Source organism: Sinohyriopsis cumingii, chromosome 2 (assembly GCF_028554795.1).
Source record: "Sinohyriopsis cumingii isolate HCF-2022 chromosome 2, ASM2855479v2, whole genome shotgun sequence".
Lineage (NCBI taxonomy): Eukaryota > Metazoa > Mollusca > Bivalvia > Unionida > Unionidae > Sinohyriopsis > Sinohyriopsis cumingii.
The window spans coordinates 103,386,663-103,409,123 of record NC_142962.1 but is presented as its reverse complement, the minus strand read 5'-3'; the positions used below and the strand labels follow the sequence as shown (position 1 = coordinate 103,409,123).

The 22,461-nt window shown below is 33.6% G+C and overlaps 1 protein-coding gene across 1 annotated transcript in view; it reads right to left on the bottom strand.

Moving 5' to 3' along the window:
- LOC149805513 (major vault protein-like) overlaps positions 1 to 22,461 on the bottom strand; it is a 99,594-nt gene that overhangs the window by 22,820 nt on the left and 54,313 nt on the right. The window contains exons 10-11 of the mRNA XM_089950118.1: positions 14,154 to 14,351; positions 9,303 to 9,444 (exon numbers count right to left, since the gene is read on the bottom strand). Of these exons, the coding sequence (XP_089806244.1) occupies positions 9,303 to 9,444; positions 14,154 to 14,351 (340 nt within the window). The remainder of the gene's footprint in view (positions 1 to 9,302; positions 9,445 to 14,153; positions 14,352 to 22,461) is intronic.

Genomic DNA, 22,461 nt, shown 5'->3' with positions numbered 1-22,461 from the left:
ATTCAAGTACACAGTGAACCTGATTTTGGACACAGTCAAGTATACAAAATACTACTATATATAACACATAATCATTAGAAAATGCAAAAACATGATACAAATTAGGTATCCACAACACTCCTGTCAGAAATTATGCAGCTAAAATACGGCTATGCTGCTTCAAATAATTTTCAGAATCACAAAAGCACATCACTGAAATAAGCAGGCTTCTGAAAATAATTTTAAAAAACTGCCCTGAAAGAAAATAATAATTCCAAACCTATCCACAATATTGGGAAAAAACCTACAGTCACTCAAGCTACAATGGAAAACTCTCTACCAAGCAATATCACAAATATCAATAAAATGTCTCCCCACCATAGTTATAACAGCTTTAGATTGCATAATACAGTGGACTATACCAAAAAAAGAGGAGAAAACATCAAAGAACATGATAATTAAAAAAAAAAACACTCTCACAATTGTTGACTCTATTATTAAATATGTTAATGAAAGAGGTCTGAAACCCTGGGTTGAAGTTAAGTACTTACCTGGGGCAGAAACTGGTCACATATTTGATGTCATGGGTAAAAATGATCATTTTCAATATGACACCATCATAATCAGTGTTGGTGGCAATGATGTAAGTAACAATGTTCATATTAACCAGATTGAAACCAATTTTTATAACAGCCTAAACAAAATATACTTGGATAATCCTAACTGCTCAGTCTTTCTATGCAGTACATGCTCAAGAACTGACAGACATTCCTGAGTTGAATGCTCTAACTGAACATCTCTGTCATGAGTGGAATTACAAAATAACAGCCATTCACATGGATTTGTGACCAAGTAAGGAATAGTTCTGGAGCACCCAATGGCAAAAGACAAAATTCATCTGAATAAGAAGGGTTTATCCCACTTTCGCCATCAAATAAATGAGATTTTCCTGATACTAAAGGACAGCTATAGCTCCTCTAAAAACACTGAAATGTAAATCAGAAAAATTGATTGGGACCATGCAAACTGTTGTAACCATCATGAGAAATCTAAATCTTTCTACTGTTTTGAAGGAGGGTATGATGTGTAAAATAGTGTTGTGATTGTCTACAATATAAACACTGAAATGTTCAACTCAAATATGCAGTATCAGAATAATGGCAATGAAGATGGTGCCATTAATTTAAAAATGAAACACATTTTTTAACAAACTTCAACACATGCTATAAGATCTACTGAATGTGATTCTCCCTATCATGACAGAAAACAACCACAGATACCCCACTGAGTGATGATGCCCATGGAATTACCTCTGGTGCAATCCTATTAAGTGTCTCCATCAATCAAAGTGACCATAAGGTGTTATTTGCTACTGAGATATCTGCTGAATGTGCTAATGTTTCAAGATTCATTACAAAATCTTCTGAAAAAATAGGTAATAGTCATGATTTAGGACACTTTATAGAAGAAAATTAAGAGGAATATCATGGTTCATATATTGATAGTGAAAATATCAATTCAGATATTCCATATCATTCATCTCAAAACCATCAAAACTTAGAATTGTCTCAAAATCAGTGGCTTGAGCAAAATGGTCTTCAAAATTTGCCATTAGAACATCCATTATTGATTTCCAAAACTAGAAAGAAAAAAAATCAAATTACTCCTTTCAGGAAATAATTCAGTAATTGATATTTTTGCATTCAGTGAAGCCTTCTTACATGAACATTTCATGCTGATGAACATAAAATTCCTAACTACTGTTTTCAAAGAAAAGACAGACTTTTCCAGAAGAGTGGTGGACTTCTTGTTTATATTAAGGATGGCGTTCCTTTCAAATGATGTGATGATCTTGAGGAAATTGGTATGGAAATAATTTGGGGAGAAATGAGATATAATGTCCAAAAATCATTTGTGTTAGGCTGTGTATATAAATCACAGAATAATGACAGTGCTTGGTATACTATTTTTCAAAATAAGCGTAAAATTTTGTATAAAGAAGACAAAGAAGTCTGTTTAGTGAGTGACTTCAATTATGTTTTATGACATGAATCAAAGTTGGATTAAAACCATGAATTCTCTGAATTATCCAAAGCTAGTTAATTTACTGACTAGAATAACAGAGGTATCTGAGTCACTAATTGATCACATTTATACTAACAATGCTGACAATATTATAGCAGTTGCAGTTAATTAATATTCCATAAGTGATCATTATCCTATATGCTGTATATGAGAATTAAGTAAAACAGTAAAACTTATCATTACATATATATCAAGTATGGAATGATGAAAAGATTTAAGTCACAAATATTCCTTAAAAATCTTTAATATATCTCTTGGTCAGTAATTGAATCTTTCAATGACCTATCAGGTGCTCTTGACATCTGGATACATATATTTACTGACACCCTGAACACAAATGCTTATATTACTTTCAAGAGTGTCCTGAAAAATAAATCAACCCAACTGGATTGCAGGTGATATTCTGAATTCTATTAAGACCAAGAATAAATTTCATAGATTGAAAGATACAGACAATTACAGATTATGGAGAAACAGAGTCAAGTCAATTATTCAAAAGGCAAGAAAAACTAACTATTCCACAGAAATATACAATAGTATTATCAAAAAGAACCCTGGAAAACCTTAATGACTCAAGCTGCAAGTATGTCAATAACCTGCTGTTAACATCTATTTGTGATGAAAATGGTGATACTCAACAAGAACCTTGTGAAATTGCAAATGCACTCAATGATTACTTGTGAACATAAACGAAGAACTTGTGGATCTCACAGCTCATAAAGACTCTCCAGTGATGAATTAAATGGGCACATTACCTCAAAATATAGCAAAGAAGAGTGCTACAAAATACCTAAATAAATCCTGAATTCATTTTAAATGAATCAGACAAACTTGATGTCAGAACAGTTACATGTCTAGATAATGTAAGTGCTAAATTCCTAAAACTCTCATCACAAGTGATTGCACCTTCATGTATGTATATCTTCAACCTACATATTTTCACTTGTATTTTTCAAAACAGGCTAAAACTAGCAAAAGTAACTCCAATACATAAGAAGAGAGATATTTCTGAATTGAATAACCATAGATGTATATCAGTTTTTATCAACACTTTCAAAGATATTACCATATTTCGTATCATTGTTTGCACCCTATAATTTTGTGCACACCATCAAGGTATAAAAATAATAATTTATTAAATGTATCATATTTGTTTTGTATTTTTTGTCAAATCCTCTTTTTATCATTCATAATATGTTCTACTGTGAAGATTTACATTTGCTGAAGTGGTCAAAAATTTTGCTCTTTTAAAAAATAAGAGATCAAAATCATTTTTTGCATTTCTATTTATCTATTATTTTGGGTTTTTTTAAAGTTAATATTTAAGACAGGTTCCCATTTCAAACAGCTTTAAAAATATACTAAAGTACAATTTAAGTACATCCAATGACCAGGGTATTGTTTTTCTTAGCAAGTTATGAATAGTGATTAACTTTGGGTAAGTTCTTAACTAAGGCATCAAATAGTGAAAAAGAAGATTAACAAACTACAATAATCATCATTTAAATTCATGCATAAAGGTTACTGATCATTTCTTTCTTTTATTATTGTATTGCACCACATATCTTATGTTTTTTATTTCTATCAAGAAATGAACTTCATGTTTCAAACGGCTTCGAAAATACATCAATTTATCATTCAGATATGCCAAACAACCAATACATACATAAAGTCTTATTAAAGTCATCAGCCATTCTTTCTTTTTTCAACTGTCTTCAGTATAAGTATCAGTTTGTTAATACTGTTTTTGAGCTAATGGGGTTGTCTGACACCTTTTCAGTGGATGGCCTCAATTCCCTACATACAGCCACACTAATTTGATCTGCTGAGGTGAATCTGGTCTTCATTCCAGAATTTAATGAAAAAGACCAATCTAAAGGTCAAAGCAAATTTAATTAGCATGTATAATGTGCATAGCCATGCGGCCAAGTGAAAATGGATCTTGTAATTAAAACAAGAACGATTTATTTATTCAGGTTTTAATTGCCAATGGAATATAATAGTGCCCTTGTAGTGTTTGCATAAGGAATAACACAATCATCAGGTAACTGAACAATAAAGAAAACAATCACTGTGTAACCCCCTCTCTCTCTCGTTTGCACGTATACATAGACAGATGCACTGAAACAAATACCTAAAATTGCAAGTAATGTTATGAGATGATTTGACCTGGATCATCTTCATATATGTGCCCACTACAATAAATATTTTTAAAAATACACTCAGCATAGACATAATTTAACACATTGGCTCATTATTGCCCCCATAGACACACTAATGCTCACCAACTCACATACTCATGCAAACATTAATTTATAATGTATCTGAGTACCTAAAAAAAAAAATTTGGTGAAAAGCAACATTAGACAAAGCAATGTTATGTTTATTTTTGTTTACGCCGGTGCTGTTAAGTTGCCAAGCATCATGTGTCACATAAATCTTGTTTAGGTCCAAATACTTTATTTTCATACACAGTCAGTACACCAAAAAAAAGAAAAATATTTTACATATAATTTCTCATACTCGGAAAAGAATATTATTTTTGGGTGCACAAAAAATATACCTGAAATATGGCAGAAAGACATGCTTGTCATGAATTTAAAAACTAACTTGAATCGTTTAGTTTACTACATTCATGACAATCAGGCTTCTGTGAAGGACATTCATGCCAAACTACTCTAACATGAATGATGGATGATTGGTTAACAGCAATAAATCAAAGTAACCTTGTAGGTACAGTATTTCTTGACCTTACGAAGTCTTTTGACCTTGTAAATCACAAAATCCTGCTGGAAAAGCTCAGCATATATCAAGTTAACCATGAAACCGTAACTTGGTTTCAAACCTATCTTGAAGGCAGACAACAAGTTTCTACTTTAAATAAACTTTCAGATAAGAAACTGATAAAGTCAGGTGTTCCACAAGGACCAGTTCTTGGAACTTTACTCTTCCTGCTATACATCAATGATTTACCATATCACACTGAGCTATCCACCACCATCTTTGCAGATAACATAAAATTATATAACATTGGATCAACATGCCATGAGAGTAGTACTATATTAAATCAAGATTTGGTAAAAATAAATAACTGGTGTGAGCATAATGGTATGAAGATAAATGCAGCCAAATCAAAAGCCATGATCATAGGTAGTCGAACAATAGTAAAAGCTGATAAAAATTATTTCAAAGTAACGATAAATGGAATGGATATTGAACAGTCTGAAAATGAACAACTACTTAGCATCATGATAGATAATATTTTACAATGGAAAATGCAAGTTCATAAGATCATTAAAAAAGTTAACCCATTGCTTTATCTTTTGAACAGAAAAATCTTTTCTCCCTCAAGAACAGAGAAAGATATATTGCAATGCATGTATCATGCCACATCTAAAATATTGTTCTATCTGGGGTAATAGTTGTACAGAAGATAAAGAAAGAATATTGAAATTTCAAAAAAGCACAACCTGAGTTATTCTTTATGCTGAATTAGATGCATCATCAATAAATCTTTTAAAAAGTGGCTTCCATTTCAGCAGAGAACCAAGTTTCAAAAGAGTTTACCAGTCTATAAATCCTCACATGGATTGCCTCCTGATTATCTTAAATTTAACTTTATTTTTTTTCAAAAATATACATTAAGTATGAAGATCAATCTCAAACAACAAGTTATACTTACCTAAACCGAATTCAGAGAACAGAGAGATAGTAGAGAAAGATATACTACTGGTTTTTCTGAAGCCAAACAATAGAATTCCATACTACCTTACATAAACTCAGCTGACTCAAGCCAAGCTTTTAAACAGCTTTAGTCAACATCTACAGTAACAATCACTTATATGATGTTTAATTCATTCTACTACTCTTTAAAACATTTGTTATATCATGTACTCACATATAATGTTTTACAAATTTGCTACTACTCTTTGCATGAATTGTGTATGTACTCATCCTTGAAGCCGTTTTACAAGTTTGCTACTAATCTTTGGATGAATCATGAATGTACTCATCCTTAAAGCCTCGTACATATTTTATTGCTGTAGATCTAGTTTTTAATAGCATTTATTGTCTAAAGACACCTCATCTTGCAAAAATTGTGCATTGTATGTATGTGTATATATGTATGTATGTATATATATATATATATATATATATATATATATATATAGTGGAACCCTGCTATAATGCGATAATTGGGGTCCAAAACATTGGATCACGTTAATATCGGGTTGCGCTAATGCAGGGTTTTACAGCATTTTACTTTTTTCAGAGAACAACTCATTGGCACATGTACGTGTATTCATCTCTAATGTACATGATGAATAGGGTATCAACACCGTTTACTATCGTGCTGTCGTGGCATTCATTTCATCTATAATGCATGTAATTCCTTATAAAAATCGCACACAGATTTACAATATCCAATATTTTTTTCCCAGAACATTGTGTCTGAATTCAACGTCTAATATATAGCATGAACAGAGTATCAACACCGTTTACTTGCCGTCTGATATCGTAACGTTGGGGTTTCAAATTAATCTATAAAATATGTAATTCCATTGCAAAAATTGCATACATGTTTAAACTATTCAATAATTTTGTCTGACATCATTATGTGTCTGAACTCAAATGGGAAAAATTAACAGCAAAATTAGGTTAAGAAAGACGAAGCATGCATATGGTTCATTACGTTCCAGGGTCTATAAACGGTGTCTGTACAAATTTCATACTGCTAAAATTTTCTCATATGCGTTTCCATTGCAAATTTCCAATAACTAATGCTTGTACGCCTATTCGTTTGAACGATTACAACAAGAATAATTACCAATAAACAAATGCTTTCAGCGTGCATATAACTTTTACTTCAGATTTTGTGAATATCGAAAGAAACATGCGAAAACTACTATACTAATCGTTGCGCAAAGTACAGAGAACGATTCGAGTTTGTGAACTTGCTTTTCCATAACGGTAATTTTTTAAATAAAACATAGGAAATTAATAATGAGTTCATAAACTAACACCATATCCATGTAAAACCCGAGAACTAAGTGCAATAGGCCTGCAATGGTCATGAGTCACTTTAAAAAAAATTTTTTCAAGCTGAACACATGTACAATTTCATACCCTTTTAATTTGCAGATAATAAAGTGGACATTATTTACTGGTCAACTGATTGCATGTAATAACACCCCCAAGCCCAGAAAACATGTTGGCAGCTTTCGTTTTTTGATGTTTATTAAATTGTGAGAATCTTTTATCAACCACCACATTGTCTGCTGCTTGTTTGTGTATGCAGTTAAAGAAGAAACACATGTTGGCTATTGTTTGAGCAACGATTGTATACAGAATTAATTGAAGACAATCACAAAGATGACTTACTGGCTTTACTCCTGGATCAGTAACTAGTAACATTTCTGATAATGTTTATTTTGGCATAACACTTCAAGAACCTGGTGAAATTGTTAAATTTTAGAAGCCAAGCCACGATCGTATTATATTCGAATTCATAATCGAACTCTTCCCCAAAATGATAATAAACGTTTTACACACTATTTCTCGTACTTTTGTGTTTGTGAACTTGCGTTTCCATAACTGTAAAGTATTTTTATAAAAAAAATAGGAAATTAAGAGTTCATAAGTAAACCCCATACACACGTAAAACCTGAGAACTAAGTACATTAGGCCTGCAATGGTCACGAGTCACTTCTATAAAAAATTTTTTTTAAAGCTAAACGCATGTACAATTTCATACCATTTCAATTTCCAGCTAATCAAGCGGACATTATTTACTGGTCAACTGATTGCACCTAATAACTCCCCAAGCCCAGCAAACATGTTGGCGGCTTTTGTTTTTTGATGTTTGTTAAATTGTGATAATCTTTTATCAATCATCGCATTGTCTAATGCTTGGTTGTGTATGCAGTTAAAGAAGAAACACATGTTGGCTACTGTTTGAGCAACGACTATACAGAATTAATTGAAGACATTCACAAGGACGACTTACTGGCTTTACTCATGGACCAGTAATAAGTAACATTTTCAATAATGTTTATTTTGGCATAACACTTCAAGAACCTGGTGATATTGTTAAATTTCAGAAGCTACACCACGATCATATTATATTAAAATTCATACGTGAACTCTCCCCCAAAATGATAATAAACGTTTTACACACTATTTCTTGTACTTAAAAAAAAAAAAAATAAATTCCGGTACAAGAAATATACACATACATGTATTTAAAATTTCAGGAACCACGCCACGATCATATTAAACTCGAATTCATATGTGATCTCTTCCCCATAATAATAATAAATTTTTATACATTATTTCATGTACTTTGAACACAAAATATTTTTTCATGTGCAAATGAATATACAAAATTTCGGGAGCCATGTCACACCAGTGTTATATCCGAATTTGCATTATAGTATGGTTGCACTGTGTGCGTGTATATATATATATATATATATATATATATATATATATATATATATATATACACATACACACACACACACACACACACACAAAAATGTAATTGGAGAACGCCTCATGGAAGATTGGTCAAATGACCACATGAGCTTCTTTAAAAAGTGTCATTACTATTATTATTATTAATGAATATTAATACATAAATGATACAGTGTAAATTAAGATTGGCATGATTTATCTTCTTTCCTAAACCATATACATAAAATTACTTTCTCTGGATAAAAAGGAGATTAATACAACTAGTATTGCTGCCTTGATCACTCAAGACCTGTGAGACTTGATTCCAATTCATAATTTACAAACTGTTCATAGCTCCACACTTACTTGGCAATATAAGGGGAGTTGATGTCCTGACCCTAAATGGACTACATAATAAAAGATTCATATTATGTTAGCACAAAAGTGTGTGTGTGCATGTGTGTGTGTGTGTGTGTGTGTGTGTGCAGGATTTAATGGTATATCAACACAATCATGGATCTACAGTACAGAGTAAATTTAAGTGCCACCAAAATGATCAAAGTCCAAATCTGGAATCAATCACATACTTTTAGACCTTCTCAGCTGAAAGATCACCATGGACATAATGGTTGTTGCCATTAGTTGCCTCTTATGACATGCAGAAGGGCATACTGGGCCTATTCTACATCCCCAAGCCCACACAGGGCTAACGCACAACTTTGACATTTGATAAAAACATAATAGATATCATAATAAATATAACATTCACTTGATATGCAAACCTTGTGGAAGTCATCAAACTGTACTTGCGCCACAGCACCTCTCACACAAGAAGCAACTGCCTTACAAAAATCGCCAACAAAGTCTGGTACATTGAAAATCTTGTCAGCATCTTCCTTGCTTGTTTTGTCGACCTCAAAATGCCTGAAATCATTTATCATGCATGTCATTTACAACTGTCCTTTACAGAAATGTGACCAAGTGTAAAACCATAAAGCAATAAATTTATCATTAAAACTATATGTTGTTTTTCTTGTTAAATCAAGGATATCCATGTATTTGAGTAGATACAAGGAATATTTCACAAGTGAAGTGTAAACATACATATATTGTCATATGTGAGGAAGCCATGAGTGACAGTACATATGTTTCCACTTCACAAGTGAAATATTTCCTTTAAGAAAAGTAGATTTTAGTTTTACTATATATTTTTAAAAGGTAAAAACCTTTGATTTCCATGGGTTTGTTTCTCCATTCTGTGTTAATGAGAAGAATGGCAATTACATCAACAGAATGAAGTTCTATAATTTCACAATAATTTTTTGACAGCATTTTTTTAAAATTTAAATTGTTGTAGATTAAAATGCTTAAAGTCGCATATTTTGTAAGATTCATAAATGTTTTTATGCAAAAATGAGATTTTTATTTTTGTTCACACATTTCTTGCATAGATTGATACAGGGAACATTGCTTGGGTGGGGGTTCTATAGCAACATGACAAAATGCTCCAACATGCTTCAGGGTATAATATCATTAAACAATAGATTTTAATGATTGCAAGTTTACTTGTAAGGATTTTGGATGCTATTTTTTAATTATTTCTGCATTCATGTGTGAATTTTGTGTGTTGGCAGGCTTGCAGTCTATTTCAGTAGCAGATGCTGCACCCAAATTTCGACTATCACTTAATTTCTGTTTGCAATCAAAACTAATCAATGTCTGATCTCTCCATCATTTTCAGCCATAATATGACTGTGATGATGGTTAAAATCACTACTTAAACAAGTTTATTACTATATATTATCAAGAGTTTTTCTTAAAAATGTATACTATTTGTTGTTGAGTGCAAGTTTTGTAACTGGTATATGATGATTTATGGGTGATGTAATATGAATAGCAACAGGTCATGTAAATTTAATCACTGACAATTTACATGATTCATTTGTAAAACTAATTATAAGAAAGTTAATACAGAAGTCAACTTTCAACTGTTGGTGGTTAATTTTTACCTTTTCATAGTTTATGTGAATGCATATAGAGGGTCAAAAGTCATGACACATTTTAAAATCCTTTCATGCCGACTGGAAGAGAGGACGAGTGTTGAAAAGAGATAAAGAAAGTAACAGGCCTAAATATGGAAATGCAGTTCTGCATAACATACATTGGCCAGATATATTTATTAAATGGAAAATGTAAGAACCAAAAGTGACATCACTACTGTGTCAACAATATTTTTGTCCCACTGATATATTTCAATATCTCATTACGAAATATGTAAGAAAACAGTAATATATCATTCCTTTTACTAATAACGATTCGTATCTTTGCAATTTACAGTTTATCAGTTTTATATATTTACCACCTTGATCTTGAAAGCAAAGCATGATGACTTCCTAAAATGACAATGATGACTATTTAATAACTAGCTACTGCCTATATGATGGGAATGATATAGTAAAATTACAAGATAAATAAAATGTTAAAAAAGTATTAAAAAAATAAAATAATGAAAAGGTTGGGATAAGCAAGATAAAAAGAAAGATTGAACATAAAAATTTTAAAAAAATATTAGAAAAATTGGGAAGCTGCTGCAAGTTTCAAACTGTGACCTCTTTGTTTGGCAGCCTTGACACACAGAAAGACAAATGTGGGTGTTGATATAAAAGATAGTTTTTATAACATTATTCTAAAAATACTGGAATGAGGACCATCATAAACACAAAGTAAGATAATTAGTACAATAAGAAAAAAATGTAGTTTTGGGAGTTATAATTTATTTTAATGATACAATACAACATGCTGTTATTACTTTTCGATCTCATTTCTTGGTGCTAGTCCCCAGTCCAATGTGAATATTCCTCCTCCAATTAGTAACTGGAGGTCTACAACCAAAAATAAACAAAGTCCCAGTCTGATGCCTTAGTCACTTCCATCATTCAGAATATCATCCCTTTTTGACTTGGACCAAGATGAAAAGGACATTCAAGTGGAAATGGAGAAGGGAGGATGTAATCTATAGCAGGGAAGTATTATATACTTAAATTTATTTTGATCTCCAAACACATTTTAATTGCAGTAATACATTACTTGATATTATCACTCTGCTTGCATTTCAAGCTCAGGTGAAAACTGATGGCCCCGTGATTAGTTAGAAAAAATGTACCATCTATGTCCAGTAGGATGCTTTAGTGCAGACTGGAGGATGACTTGTTGACACAAACCAGCCTATGCATTGATATCCTTACTCTGGTGCAAAATCAAACAATGGTAGAACAGAAAAAGTGAACTGAAACCACCACAAAGTGACTTTCATGATACCATCCAGACAGGAAAGAATAGGAAAGACCAGAGATGCAGCAATAGCTCTAATCTTACGGTTTTTGATTCTAAAAAAAAGAAATATCTTAGTATGAGAATGATAATCTCTTCTGATCTAACCAATAGAAATATAAGCCTCAAACCAGACAAAGAAGAATCTTGATCATTCCTAGCACAGATGTGACCTCAGCAAGATATTTCAATTAATTCAAAACCTACTGAAAGAAGCTTACTCTTGGTAAGAATGATTGCCTGACAAAGAAGAGAAACTGAATAAATTGCCACTGAAATGTAGGAAACTCTCTTCCACCAATAACACATGATTTTCACTCATTCTCCTACCTGATGCTAAAGAAAGGAGGAGGATTATCTATAAGGTAAGATTGTCAAGATGAGCATCACTCAGAATTTCATAAAGAAGTTTAGATAATGACCAAAGAACACATGAAAGGTTCCACCTCAGTCTGCATTAATAAGAGACTCATCTCTGAAGCTTTAAATACCTGATCAGTTGTGAAGGACAAGGGTACAACCATATGGTGGGACTGAGAGATCTTAAGGGCATTGGAGAAAGTCACTAAATACTCCTTAATGGTGGAAACATGGCGATCTTTATCGCTGAGATGAAAAGAGAACGTGGTGTAAGTTTCCCCTTGACATCTGAAGTATGCCATGACAGTGACTGATGTGTGCTTAAAGAATTTAGGAAAGGGGCCCACACTCTCAAGACTTGGGAGTTAGTTTAGTCAGACCTAGAACCTTGGCTAGTAATTGTATTGTTGATCCCAAGATATATGCCAAATAATTATTTATTGCATAACAGTGTTGTTCTCAATAGATCCTTGCTGTGGGGTAGTTAATGCAAGAACCTTAAGTTCCACACTCTCAAGACTTGGGAGTAAGTTTAGTCAGACCTAGAACCATGGCTAGTAATTGTATTGTTGATCCCTAGATATATGCCAAATAATTATTTATTGCATAACAGTGTTGCCCTCAATAGTTCCTTGCTGTGGGGTAGTTAAGGCAAGAACCTTAAGTTCCACAGATTTGAATGATTTGGCTAGGAGGTTGGTATGGATCCCCTGTTGAGATCTCAACCTGGAAATGCTCTCAAATCCAGGTCAGCAGACTTGAGAGCCCAAGCAGGTGAACACAACTTTTAGCTAGCTGCTCAAACATGGGGTTGAATAGAAACTAACTAAGTAACAAACCTCATCTGTTGCCTGGATGTCTCCTGGCCTTGTACCAAATTATGTGCTATACTGCTTACCTTAATTGAGTCAGAAGCAGCTGAAGATTTATCTTAAAGTTTGAAGACCTGAAATGTTTTGAACATAGGTCATGGGGAAGATGGTAAACTGCATTATCAAATGTCCACACTTCTTCATCTCCTGACACCTGTCTAGTCAAGGACAGAGATGGTGACAAAAGATGCAGAGAATGTGCTAATGCAATTAGGGCTTCTTGAATTCATTCAAGTCAACTAGAAAATATAATTTTCTAGTCCAATCTCCACTGACAGAGCAAGACAGGACTATCTAATCCTTTCTCTCACTAAGGATCAGTGTGTTGATGAATTCCTTACACCTGGATATGCCACTGACCCCTCTCAGAATTGGCATGCTGGTAACTACATTACACTGTGGAGTGACTTTTATTCCTCCCTGGAATTGGTCAAGTGCACATGAGAAAATAAGGTTACTTCCTTCTTCCACCTTCTACAAAAGTGACATTTCTCTGTAAGGACCCATGCTTAATCAGACCACATATGTACTGAGAGAATATCTGTCCATGCAAGCATCCTAAGTACAAGCCACTGATGGGGTGGGTGTTCAAAGAAAACTTTTTATGGCTGCATTTGTCAATTTCTTGTGGCATGCTAAAAGGCAGAATAAAAATACCAAAACAAACAAATGACTGGAACATACTTGCAAATAATACTTTCTTTAAAACTGAAATTAACACTGGAGATAAAACTGTGGAAGAATTGCATGTGTGCAAAATTTAACAAAATGACAGAAAGAGACACCAATAACTATAAACAAACATATGGGGGGAAAAGGTCACTGCAGAACAGAAATGGATAAGATTCAATGAAAATAAGGCAATAGATACTTTCAATGATTCAATGAATAAACATCTTGATCATCCAGGGAGAACATTTGTTTAGGATTATGGACTTGAATAAAAAAATGATACTGCAAAGCACTAATAGTATGTGATGTACCACTGCTATTAAATATCGCATTTTCATCACAAAAATATACTTCCCTTACTCAATAACAGAGTCTTAACTGAAAATGTAGTTAACTTACCAATTATAAGAAAGCTGTAGGGAGAGCCGGGCATGGTCAGCAGTTTCTACAACAACAATATCAGTGCAGAAGTCAGGACCCAGGAGTAAGCACAGAGATTTGATTTGGTTTGGTTTTTTAGGCTTTCCTCCAGACAGACTGAGTTGTGTGAACTGTTCATCTGGTCCCAACATGACCAATTCTGGACCAAATACAACTCTGAATAAAACAAAGCCCATGTAAGTCAACTGTAGACAATAAAAAAGAATTTAAAGTTGCACTATGCATCAGTCCCATATAAAAAGAGAATCATAATGTGCATGTAAATTTTATTTTTATGATCATTCAAAATTAGGAAGATTAGAGTCCCGTGATATGATTTGATTCAAATCTAAATTTTCCGAGGCTAGTAACATTTTATCAGCATTTCTGTGAACAAGATCAGCTTGATGAATTTAAGCAGTTATGCAGAAAAACAATTACACTCATTTACATGATAAAAATTTGAAACAATTATTTAAGTTTTTGATCAAGCAAATATGGTATCAAGATAATATCAAAATAGAAATAAGTTTTTTATTCCAATACTTTGCAAGATGATCACTGGAACAAGCTGCAAAATGTTATTTATTTATGTACACTAATATGGATAGAAACAGTAGTGATATTATTTTCCCATACTTAACCCCTTATCTCATATAAGTCCTTTTAGATGCCTTCTATCCACTCTTATGGAAGCACTATTGTATGCCTCCATCCTATTTGCATACAAACATGTTTGGATTGCCCATGCACTGTTCACATGGAACCATGTCTGGATGGCATACAGTAAACAGAAGCCATTTAAAGCTGGTGTCAAAGCTGAGGAAAACACACTATAAAAAAACTACAGGCATTGAGGCAAATGACAATTACGTCACATCACATCACATTACATGGTTGCTATTTAAGATCTAGTTTTAATCTATTTATATTAACTGGTTCAGATACTCCACTCTCCAAATGGAGGACACAGATTTCATTCAGCACTCTCTTGAGTTTTGATGTTCAAATATTACTAACATTATTTATAAATTTGTTGTTCTAGGGTTTAACGCCATTTTTCAGCACAAGATAGGCTATACATGGCGGCCAGTATAACTGGTGGAGGAAGAACCCTGGAAAACTCAGGAAGAACCACTGACCCACGATAAGCTACTGGCAGGCTTTCCCACGTACCCACGCTAGCTGAGCCTTGGACTCAAACCCACGCAGACAGAGGTGAGATGGCAGTGATCTGGAACAGTCAGCGCTTTAGACCACTCTGCCACTCGGGGCCCCTTATTTAGAAATTTGTATTAATCCAACTCTCAACTTATTCAAAGTTCCCATTTTACACAATTGGCACTGAAAAAAATACATGCACACAAACTTGTTTGTGTGTACATATGGGGTCTATTCTCTTGTGTTCTCTAATCTCTTCTCAACTAGATGAGTCAGTCACTTCACGTCATAAACTTTGACTTCTAATGGTATTTCTAGTACATGTAGATGTTTTGTTTCTTTCTGAAGAAGACCATTTTGAAACTCTGGTGCATTTCTTATACAATTTAGTATTATCTTAAAATGAGTCAGGTCTTGGTAAAAAGATATGGGATTCTTTTTTCCATCCTTTCTGCTCTCTATATTTGTTAATTAAGTTTTTTCTATATTGTTCAGAGTGGTTCCTGTGGTGAGAAAATTTGTTTCCCCCACATAGGGTTATCATATTGCATTGGTTATTATTTTCTGTGTTCTCATTTCTCTCTTTTGATGTTATGGATTTTTATTCATTTTCATTATTTTTCAGGTTTTCTTTCTCTATGCCTGTAATTTCTTGCTCCTTGTCTTCTGCTTCTTCTTTCTTCAATTATCATTTTCTACTTGTCTAGTGACTTTCTTTTTCCTTTCTCTTATTCAATTTTAATTCTTGAGTTTCCTTTTGCTGTTTTTTCCTTCTCCCGTTTCTCATATTTTACCTTTTTTAGTACTTCTCTTTTCCTTTCTCTCTATTTTGTGTTCATTCTTGCCAAGTCATTGCTGCCTTGTCCTTATCCAATTTTTTATTTTTACCTTTGCTGGCAATTTCTCTAATCCTTTCACTTTCTCCTCGCTTAATGTTAACCTTTGTTCTATTAATTTGCCACTCTCTTTCTCATCTTCCTCATTTCTACCATTCGTAAGTGATTTATCCTTTCCTTTTTCTTTATTTGACATTAAATTTTGTCCATTTCTGCTTGTTTTGTCCTTTACCAATTTTCCAATCTCTTTCTTTCCAAGTGGTTTCTTTGTTCCTTCCTCTTTCTCTTTACTTGCTTTTAATTTCTGTTATATTAAGTTTCCATTTTCCTTCTCCAAGGTCACATTTTCCACCTTCCCCAATGATTTTTCTTTCTCATCTTCTTTCTCTTTTCCTATTTTGTTTTGGATTGTATTGGTTACATTCTTTAATGGTTCCTCCAGGTATATATCAGATTCTTCCAATTCTTCAAAAGGGATTTTTGTGGAGGAGGATAATACTTGAGCCTCTTGTTGTTGCTGCTGCTTCCTTTTGTTGTTCTACTTTTTCACCAATTTCACTTAAACATCATTCATTTTCTGATAAGGAGGTCCAATTGTCATATGATGAAATAGAAGAGGTTTTGTTGTTGAGTTTAATTATAGTGGCATGTGCACAATTGTGCATGTGCCACTAGAAGAGGTTGACGAGGACATAGAATATATGGATTTACTTGAAGGTGAAATGCGGATACTTCTCAACTTCCCTGAAAACAAGGGCATTAGTAATATTCTTTTACTTCCAGATTGGCTATAAGGTAGAACTTTCTCATACTGTGACAGGTGAATTTCTTTAATCAATTTTCCTGTTACATTTTTCATGAATTTCTCCAGTTCTGCTTTCTATATGTTTGAACCAGTTGAGTGTGAAAAAAGATGAAAGTCCTCATTTTGTGCTCTGCAATTATGAGGGTTGTCATTTCATATGAATATCTTCATATATTTACTGCATTTGTATGCTACCCCAGAGGGTTGTTCTCTATGATGTACTATACAACATGACTTAAGATGAAACGCAAAGCCTTCACGTATGCCACAATGGTAGGATATTATCTGTATATAAAACATCAAAAACATATTTGCAAAGAATATTTTAGTGACAAAGCAACTTTTATGGTCTTTTGGAGGGTGGGGTTTTTTTGTTGTTGTTTTTTTTTTACAGTAGTTTGGTAAACCATTGAAGTTTGCACCTTCATACAGCCTTAATTTGTCATGGTGAACCACTTGGTTTTTATCAACTTTCTTTAGGATTTGATATGGACCTTTTCATGGTCTTTGTAAGTTTGGGCTTAACCCAAGTTTTCTCATTGGATTGTAATATCAAACAGTATCACCTTCTATGCATTTACTACAATTATTTTGTGTCATAATTTCTTTTTATACATTTTGCTAGACAATTTCAGTCTTTTTCTTGCAAACTCATGTGCTTCTTCGATTTTATATTCGAGATTATTTGCACACTTTTTTGTATCTTTGTTCATCATCATTCCCATTTAATTCAGGTTTTCCAAGTACCATGTCAATGGGAAGAGTTATTTCTCTACCAAATGCCATCATACCAGGAGTTACTCCAGTTCATTCATGTACTGCTAAGCTGTACGCCATCATCACCAAAAGAACTCATCCCAATTATCCTGATGTGAGGACACAAATGCTGAAAGCATGTTATAAATGTTCTGTTAGCTCTCTCTATCATGCTATCACTTTGGGTCTAGCAGTAGAAGTTCATGCTTTTTCAATCCCGAATACTATACAGATCTCTTCATAATGTTCTGACTCAAAGTTTTTCCCTGATCTTTGTGAAAAAGAAGAGGTATTTCAAATCTTATGATGAAATTCTCGATAAATTCTTTTGTAGTAGTTTTAGCATTAATTCTGTCTAAAGGGTATGTCTCTGTCCATTTGGTAAAATAGTCACTTATGACCATTATGTTTTTTCCTGTTTGATCCTGGGGAGTGGACCTATAAAACCAATAGGAGCACCTACATGTAGGTTTTCATGAGTGCTTTTGGTTTCCTTAGGGACGATTTTCTACTGGCATACATATTACTTTTCTTGCACTAATTTTCAACATATTTATTCAGCCCATGCTAAAAGAATCAAAGTTGAACTTTTTGTCAAGTCTTTGCTACTCCTAAGTGTGCAGCTGTGACACGGCTATGTAACTGTGTAAGTATACAGCTTTTTAAGCATTCCGGGACAAGACTGCATGGTGACTGTCTTTCCATCATCACTTTCCCAATTCCTATACAAGATATAATTTTCTACTGCAAAAGAATCAACCTGTTTCCAGTAATATTTTATTTCAGGGCAGCAATGTGAAATATCTGCCCATTCAATTCTTTTCACTTGTGAATATCCCCATTACAAGTTTCAGAGCTGTGTCATCATTTTGTAAATGGCGTAATCTGGACATATCCAAGCTGTCCATATAATCTTTTGACTGAAAAGTGATAGTTCTCTCCATACTTATGCTAGTCAGGAGATGGGAGTTTCTTCCTAACATCTTTTGTAATATAAGAGTTTATCACTAATATTATTCAAGTGATTAAAGCTTTCACTCAATACTCTTCATTTTTCTGCTTCACCATGTAGCATCTTTAATATATTTCTCACTGAGTATTGTCATTAAAAGAAGAGTATCCAATTACCACAGAACACAAACTCAGCATGAAGCAAAATAACAGATATCGGTTCTAATGGGATAAAGCATAGTAAAAATACTGTGATGAGTGATATGAAAGTATCCCTTTTATATTCCTCTTTGTTCATCTCATTTTATTTGAGTTTTCATGGGATGGAAGAGACAAAGAACCAATCTGATTTGGGAGCTTAGAAATACAAGCTACCAGTTCTCTATTTGATTCACTTTCAGCATAATTTTCAACTTTTCCACAAAAGGCACAGTTCATTTTGACACAAGGACATCTTGACAAAGCATCTGCATTAGAGTGCAGTCTACCAGCTCTGTATATAAACTCAAAATCTTAGGTAGCCAGAAAAGTCAACTACCTAGCTAACCGACCTTCTACCACTTTGAAATTTATATGCTGTTTCAGACTCCTCACTGTGAACTTCTTTCCATAAATATAGTGATGAAATTGTTTGGCTGCATTTACCACTGCAAGAAGTTCTCGTCCTGTGACACAATATTTTCTTTCAGTTTCCAATAAACATTTACTGAAATAGCTGATTACTTTTCTTTCCCATTTTGGATTTTGGAGAGCACTGCTCCTTGACCAACATTTGAGGCCTCACAATCTAAAATAAATATATCAGTTTCAGCTGGGAATGCCAAGTTGGTGCATTTATCAGTGCATGTTTTATATCCTTGAAGGACTGCTCACATTTCTCAGTACATACAAATTTTCTACCCTTTTTGGACAATTCATGTATAGGTTTGGCCAAAGTATAAAACTGATAAACATATGATCACTAGTAACTTGCCAAAGAAATGAAGCTTGTAGCTTCTTTTATGTTTTTAGGGGTTGGTCAATCTCTTATTGCTGTAATTTTATCTGTACTGGTGCCCACACAAGCTTCACTTATAGTATGACCTAAAAGTGTAACCTCTTTCTGAAATGGGTTCCATTTCTTGGGATTCAATTTCATGTTTGTATTTTTCAATGTAACCTTTCTTTGGATTCAGTTTCAAGTTAGCATTTTTCAATATCTCCAAATTATTCAAGTGTTCTTTGAATGTTTTTGAATAGCAGATGATATCAAGGTACAAAATGACTATTTTCTAAAAGAGACCTGAAAATGCCATCTGCACAAGACAAGACAAAGTCACAGGTGCATTGCAGAGTCCAAACGTCAATCTGCGCCATTGCCCTGTTTCCCCTCCTGGTATGGAGAATGCAGTTTTATGCCCGTCTTTCTCCTCAATTTCTACTTGCCAACAGCCTGATTTCATATCCAGACAGACCACCAACATGATGCAGCTAAAGCATCCAGACTATCATCTATTCTAGGCAATGGTTGAAAATTTTTGACAGTGATGTTATTCAACCCTCGAAAATCACAACAGAACCTTACAGAACCATCAGGTTTAGTCAGAGCATTCCACGGATTTTGTGAACATTTTTTCTATAACTCCATCTTCTGCCATCTTTCTAGTTTCATTTTCAGCAACTTGTCTTTTAGCAAGTGGTATTCTGCAGGGATAATTGTTAACAGGTTTGGCATCTCTTGTAGAAATTTCATGTTTTATCAAGATTGAATGACCAAAATAACCTGATAATACAGAAAAGATACATTGATGTTTTATCAAAAATTCTTTTAACTGTTGTGTTTGTTCTTTATCCAGATTTTTAGAAGACCTTACAAACATTTCTGTTAGATGTTCTGGCAATTGTTGAACTCTACCCCCTTTCTGGTTTACTGCACCAGCAGGTGTACTGTGTACAATCTGAATGGGTTGAAATTCTGCAATTAAACTGGTTTTTCTCCTAAATTTGCTATTCGGATAGGAATGTATCCATTTTTAGGATGTGCTAAAACTTTGGCTACTAGCAGACCAGTTTTCTCCACAAATTTTGAGAATGATTCAATTAAACCCCTTGCTTCCTTATCATAGTGGTCAATTGGTTTGCCATTTACAATCACTTCGTGCACGAAAAAAAAATTCTTTCTCAAAAGAACGAAAAAAAAAAACAACATAAAAAGTTTATTAACATTTTGGTTAAGAGATCGTGCATGAATAATACAAGACGATCATGGTGTGGCTCCTGAAATTTTATATGTATTTTTCTCGTACATGAAAAAAGTTTTTCTTCTTAAAAGTATGAAAAATAAAGTGTAAAACGTTTATTCTAAGATCGCATAGGGCTTTGCCAATGTCGCAAACTACGATTTTATTTTCCTTATTGGAGGCAAAGTATACCATCTGCCAATTTTTGTATTGCCGACATGGTTGGCTGTTTAAACTTGTATATACAACTATTGGTTTGGAGGGAAGAAATTCAGAGGCCCCATGAAAGGAAGCCACAAATTTGATATAAAATGCACTGAAGTTTATCTATTGTTATGTAAACAATTTCTTTGTCCATATTGACAAACCATCTTAACAGTGCATTATTATATCATAATCCACTTATGTTGGCATCGAGCATGAGTATTGTATGTTGCGAGATATCCGCTTTTTTTTTTGTTGTTAACATTTTTGGTAGCGGAGATCAACCGGAGGAAGCACTGTCTCATAATCTATCTTTCATTGGATTTTCAACCACTTTCTAGTAATTAATATATTTACATAGACAGACATTTGTATGTGGATGGTAAGTAAAATTCCTCTTCTTTCCACTCAGAATAAAATCCTTCAGAACACCCACATTTTCTGCACTAATCCTTGTCATCAGACCAGAACACCTGCATCTCTATCGACCACTGACCCTTTGTTAAATTTCTGACGCATGAATGGTAGGCAGCAACACTCCATTACCACAAATGTTTAAAAAACAAAGCAAAAAAACCCAAAGAACATCATACTTGTTGGTGTATTCAATAGGCAGGAGGAACTGTAACTACAATTGACCAAATGACGGCCAATTCCTTTTTTTAAAAATGTACCCAGATAAAATAGTTTGCTGAAATTTCAAGAAAACATTACCTTTGAAGCACTGACTGTTATGAAAACGTACTAAGCAAATGGAAAAAATCAGTCTCAATCATGCAATACAATTTTTTGATGTTGCCGCCACAGTAAGAAATGGGTCTTTGCTTGAAAGCCAACTACACTCTTCAATAAAAACAAAGAACTTTTCTTCAAAGAAGTCAGTACCAAACTTAAATAAAAGCTATGAAATCTGATGGATTTTTTCATTTTACAACGTGACTGGAACACTTTTACTGTGCCATGAAAGTTTCCTTTTTGCAGGGAAAAAGTTTGTGCTTACGAAAACTACCAACAGCGGCTTAAAACACAAACTAACTATTACTGACTTGGGACGTACTGAAAAGTAAATGTGCTTCATCATTTGTTATGTGATTGTGCTATGTTTATCCACTGAATTCAGACCTGTGACAAACTTATTGAATATTTTAAATCTCCGTGTGTGCATTTTTTTATGGAATTACTTGATTATGGATACAATTTTTCTCAATTCAATTATAAAATGAGGATTCAGCCATTAAATAGCCCAGCCCTCCCCCCCCATCGGCAATTTTCTGGATGTCTAGTGGGTTTTAGAAGGTCCTTCCATTAACTCGTGCCCTCACTTATAGTGTGATCTGTGTTTCTGGACCCCGACC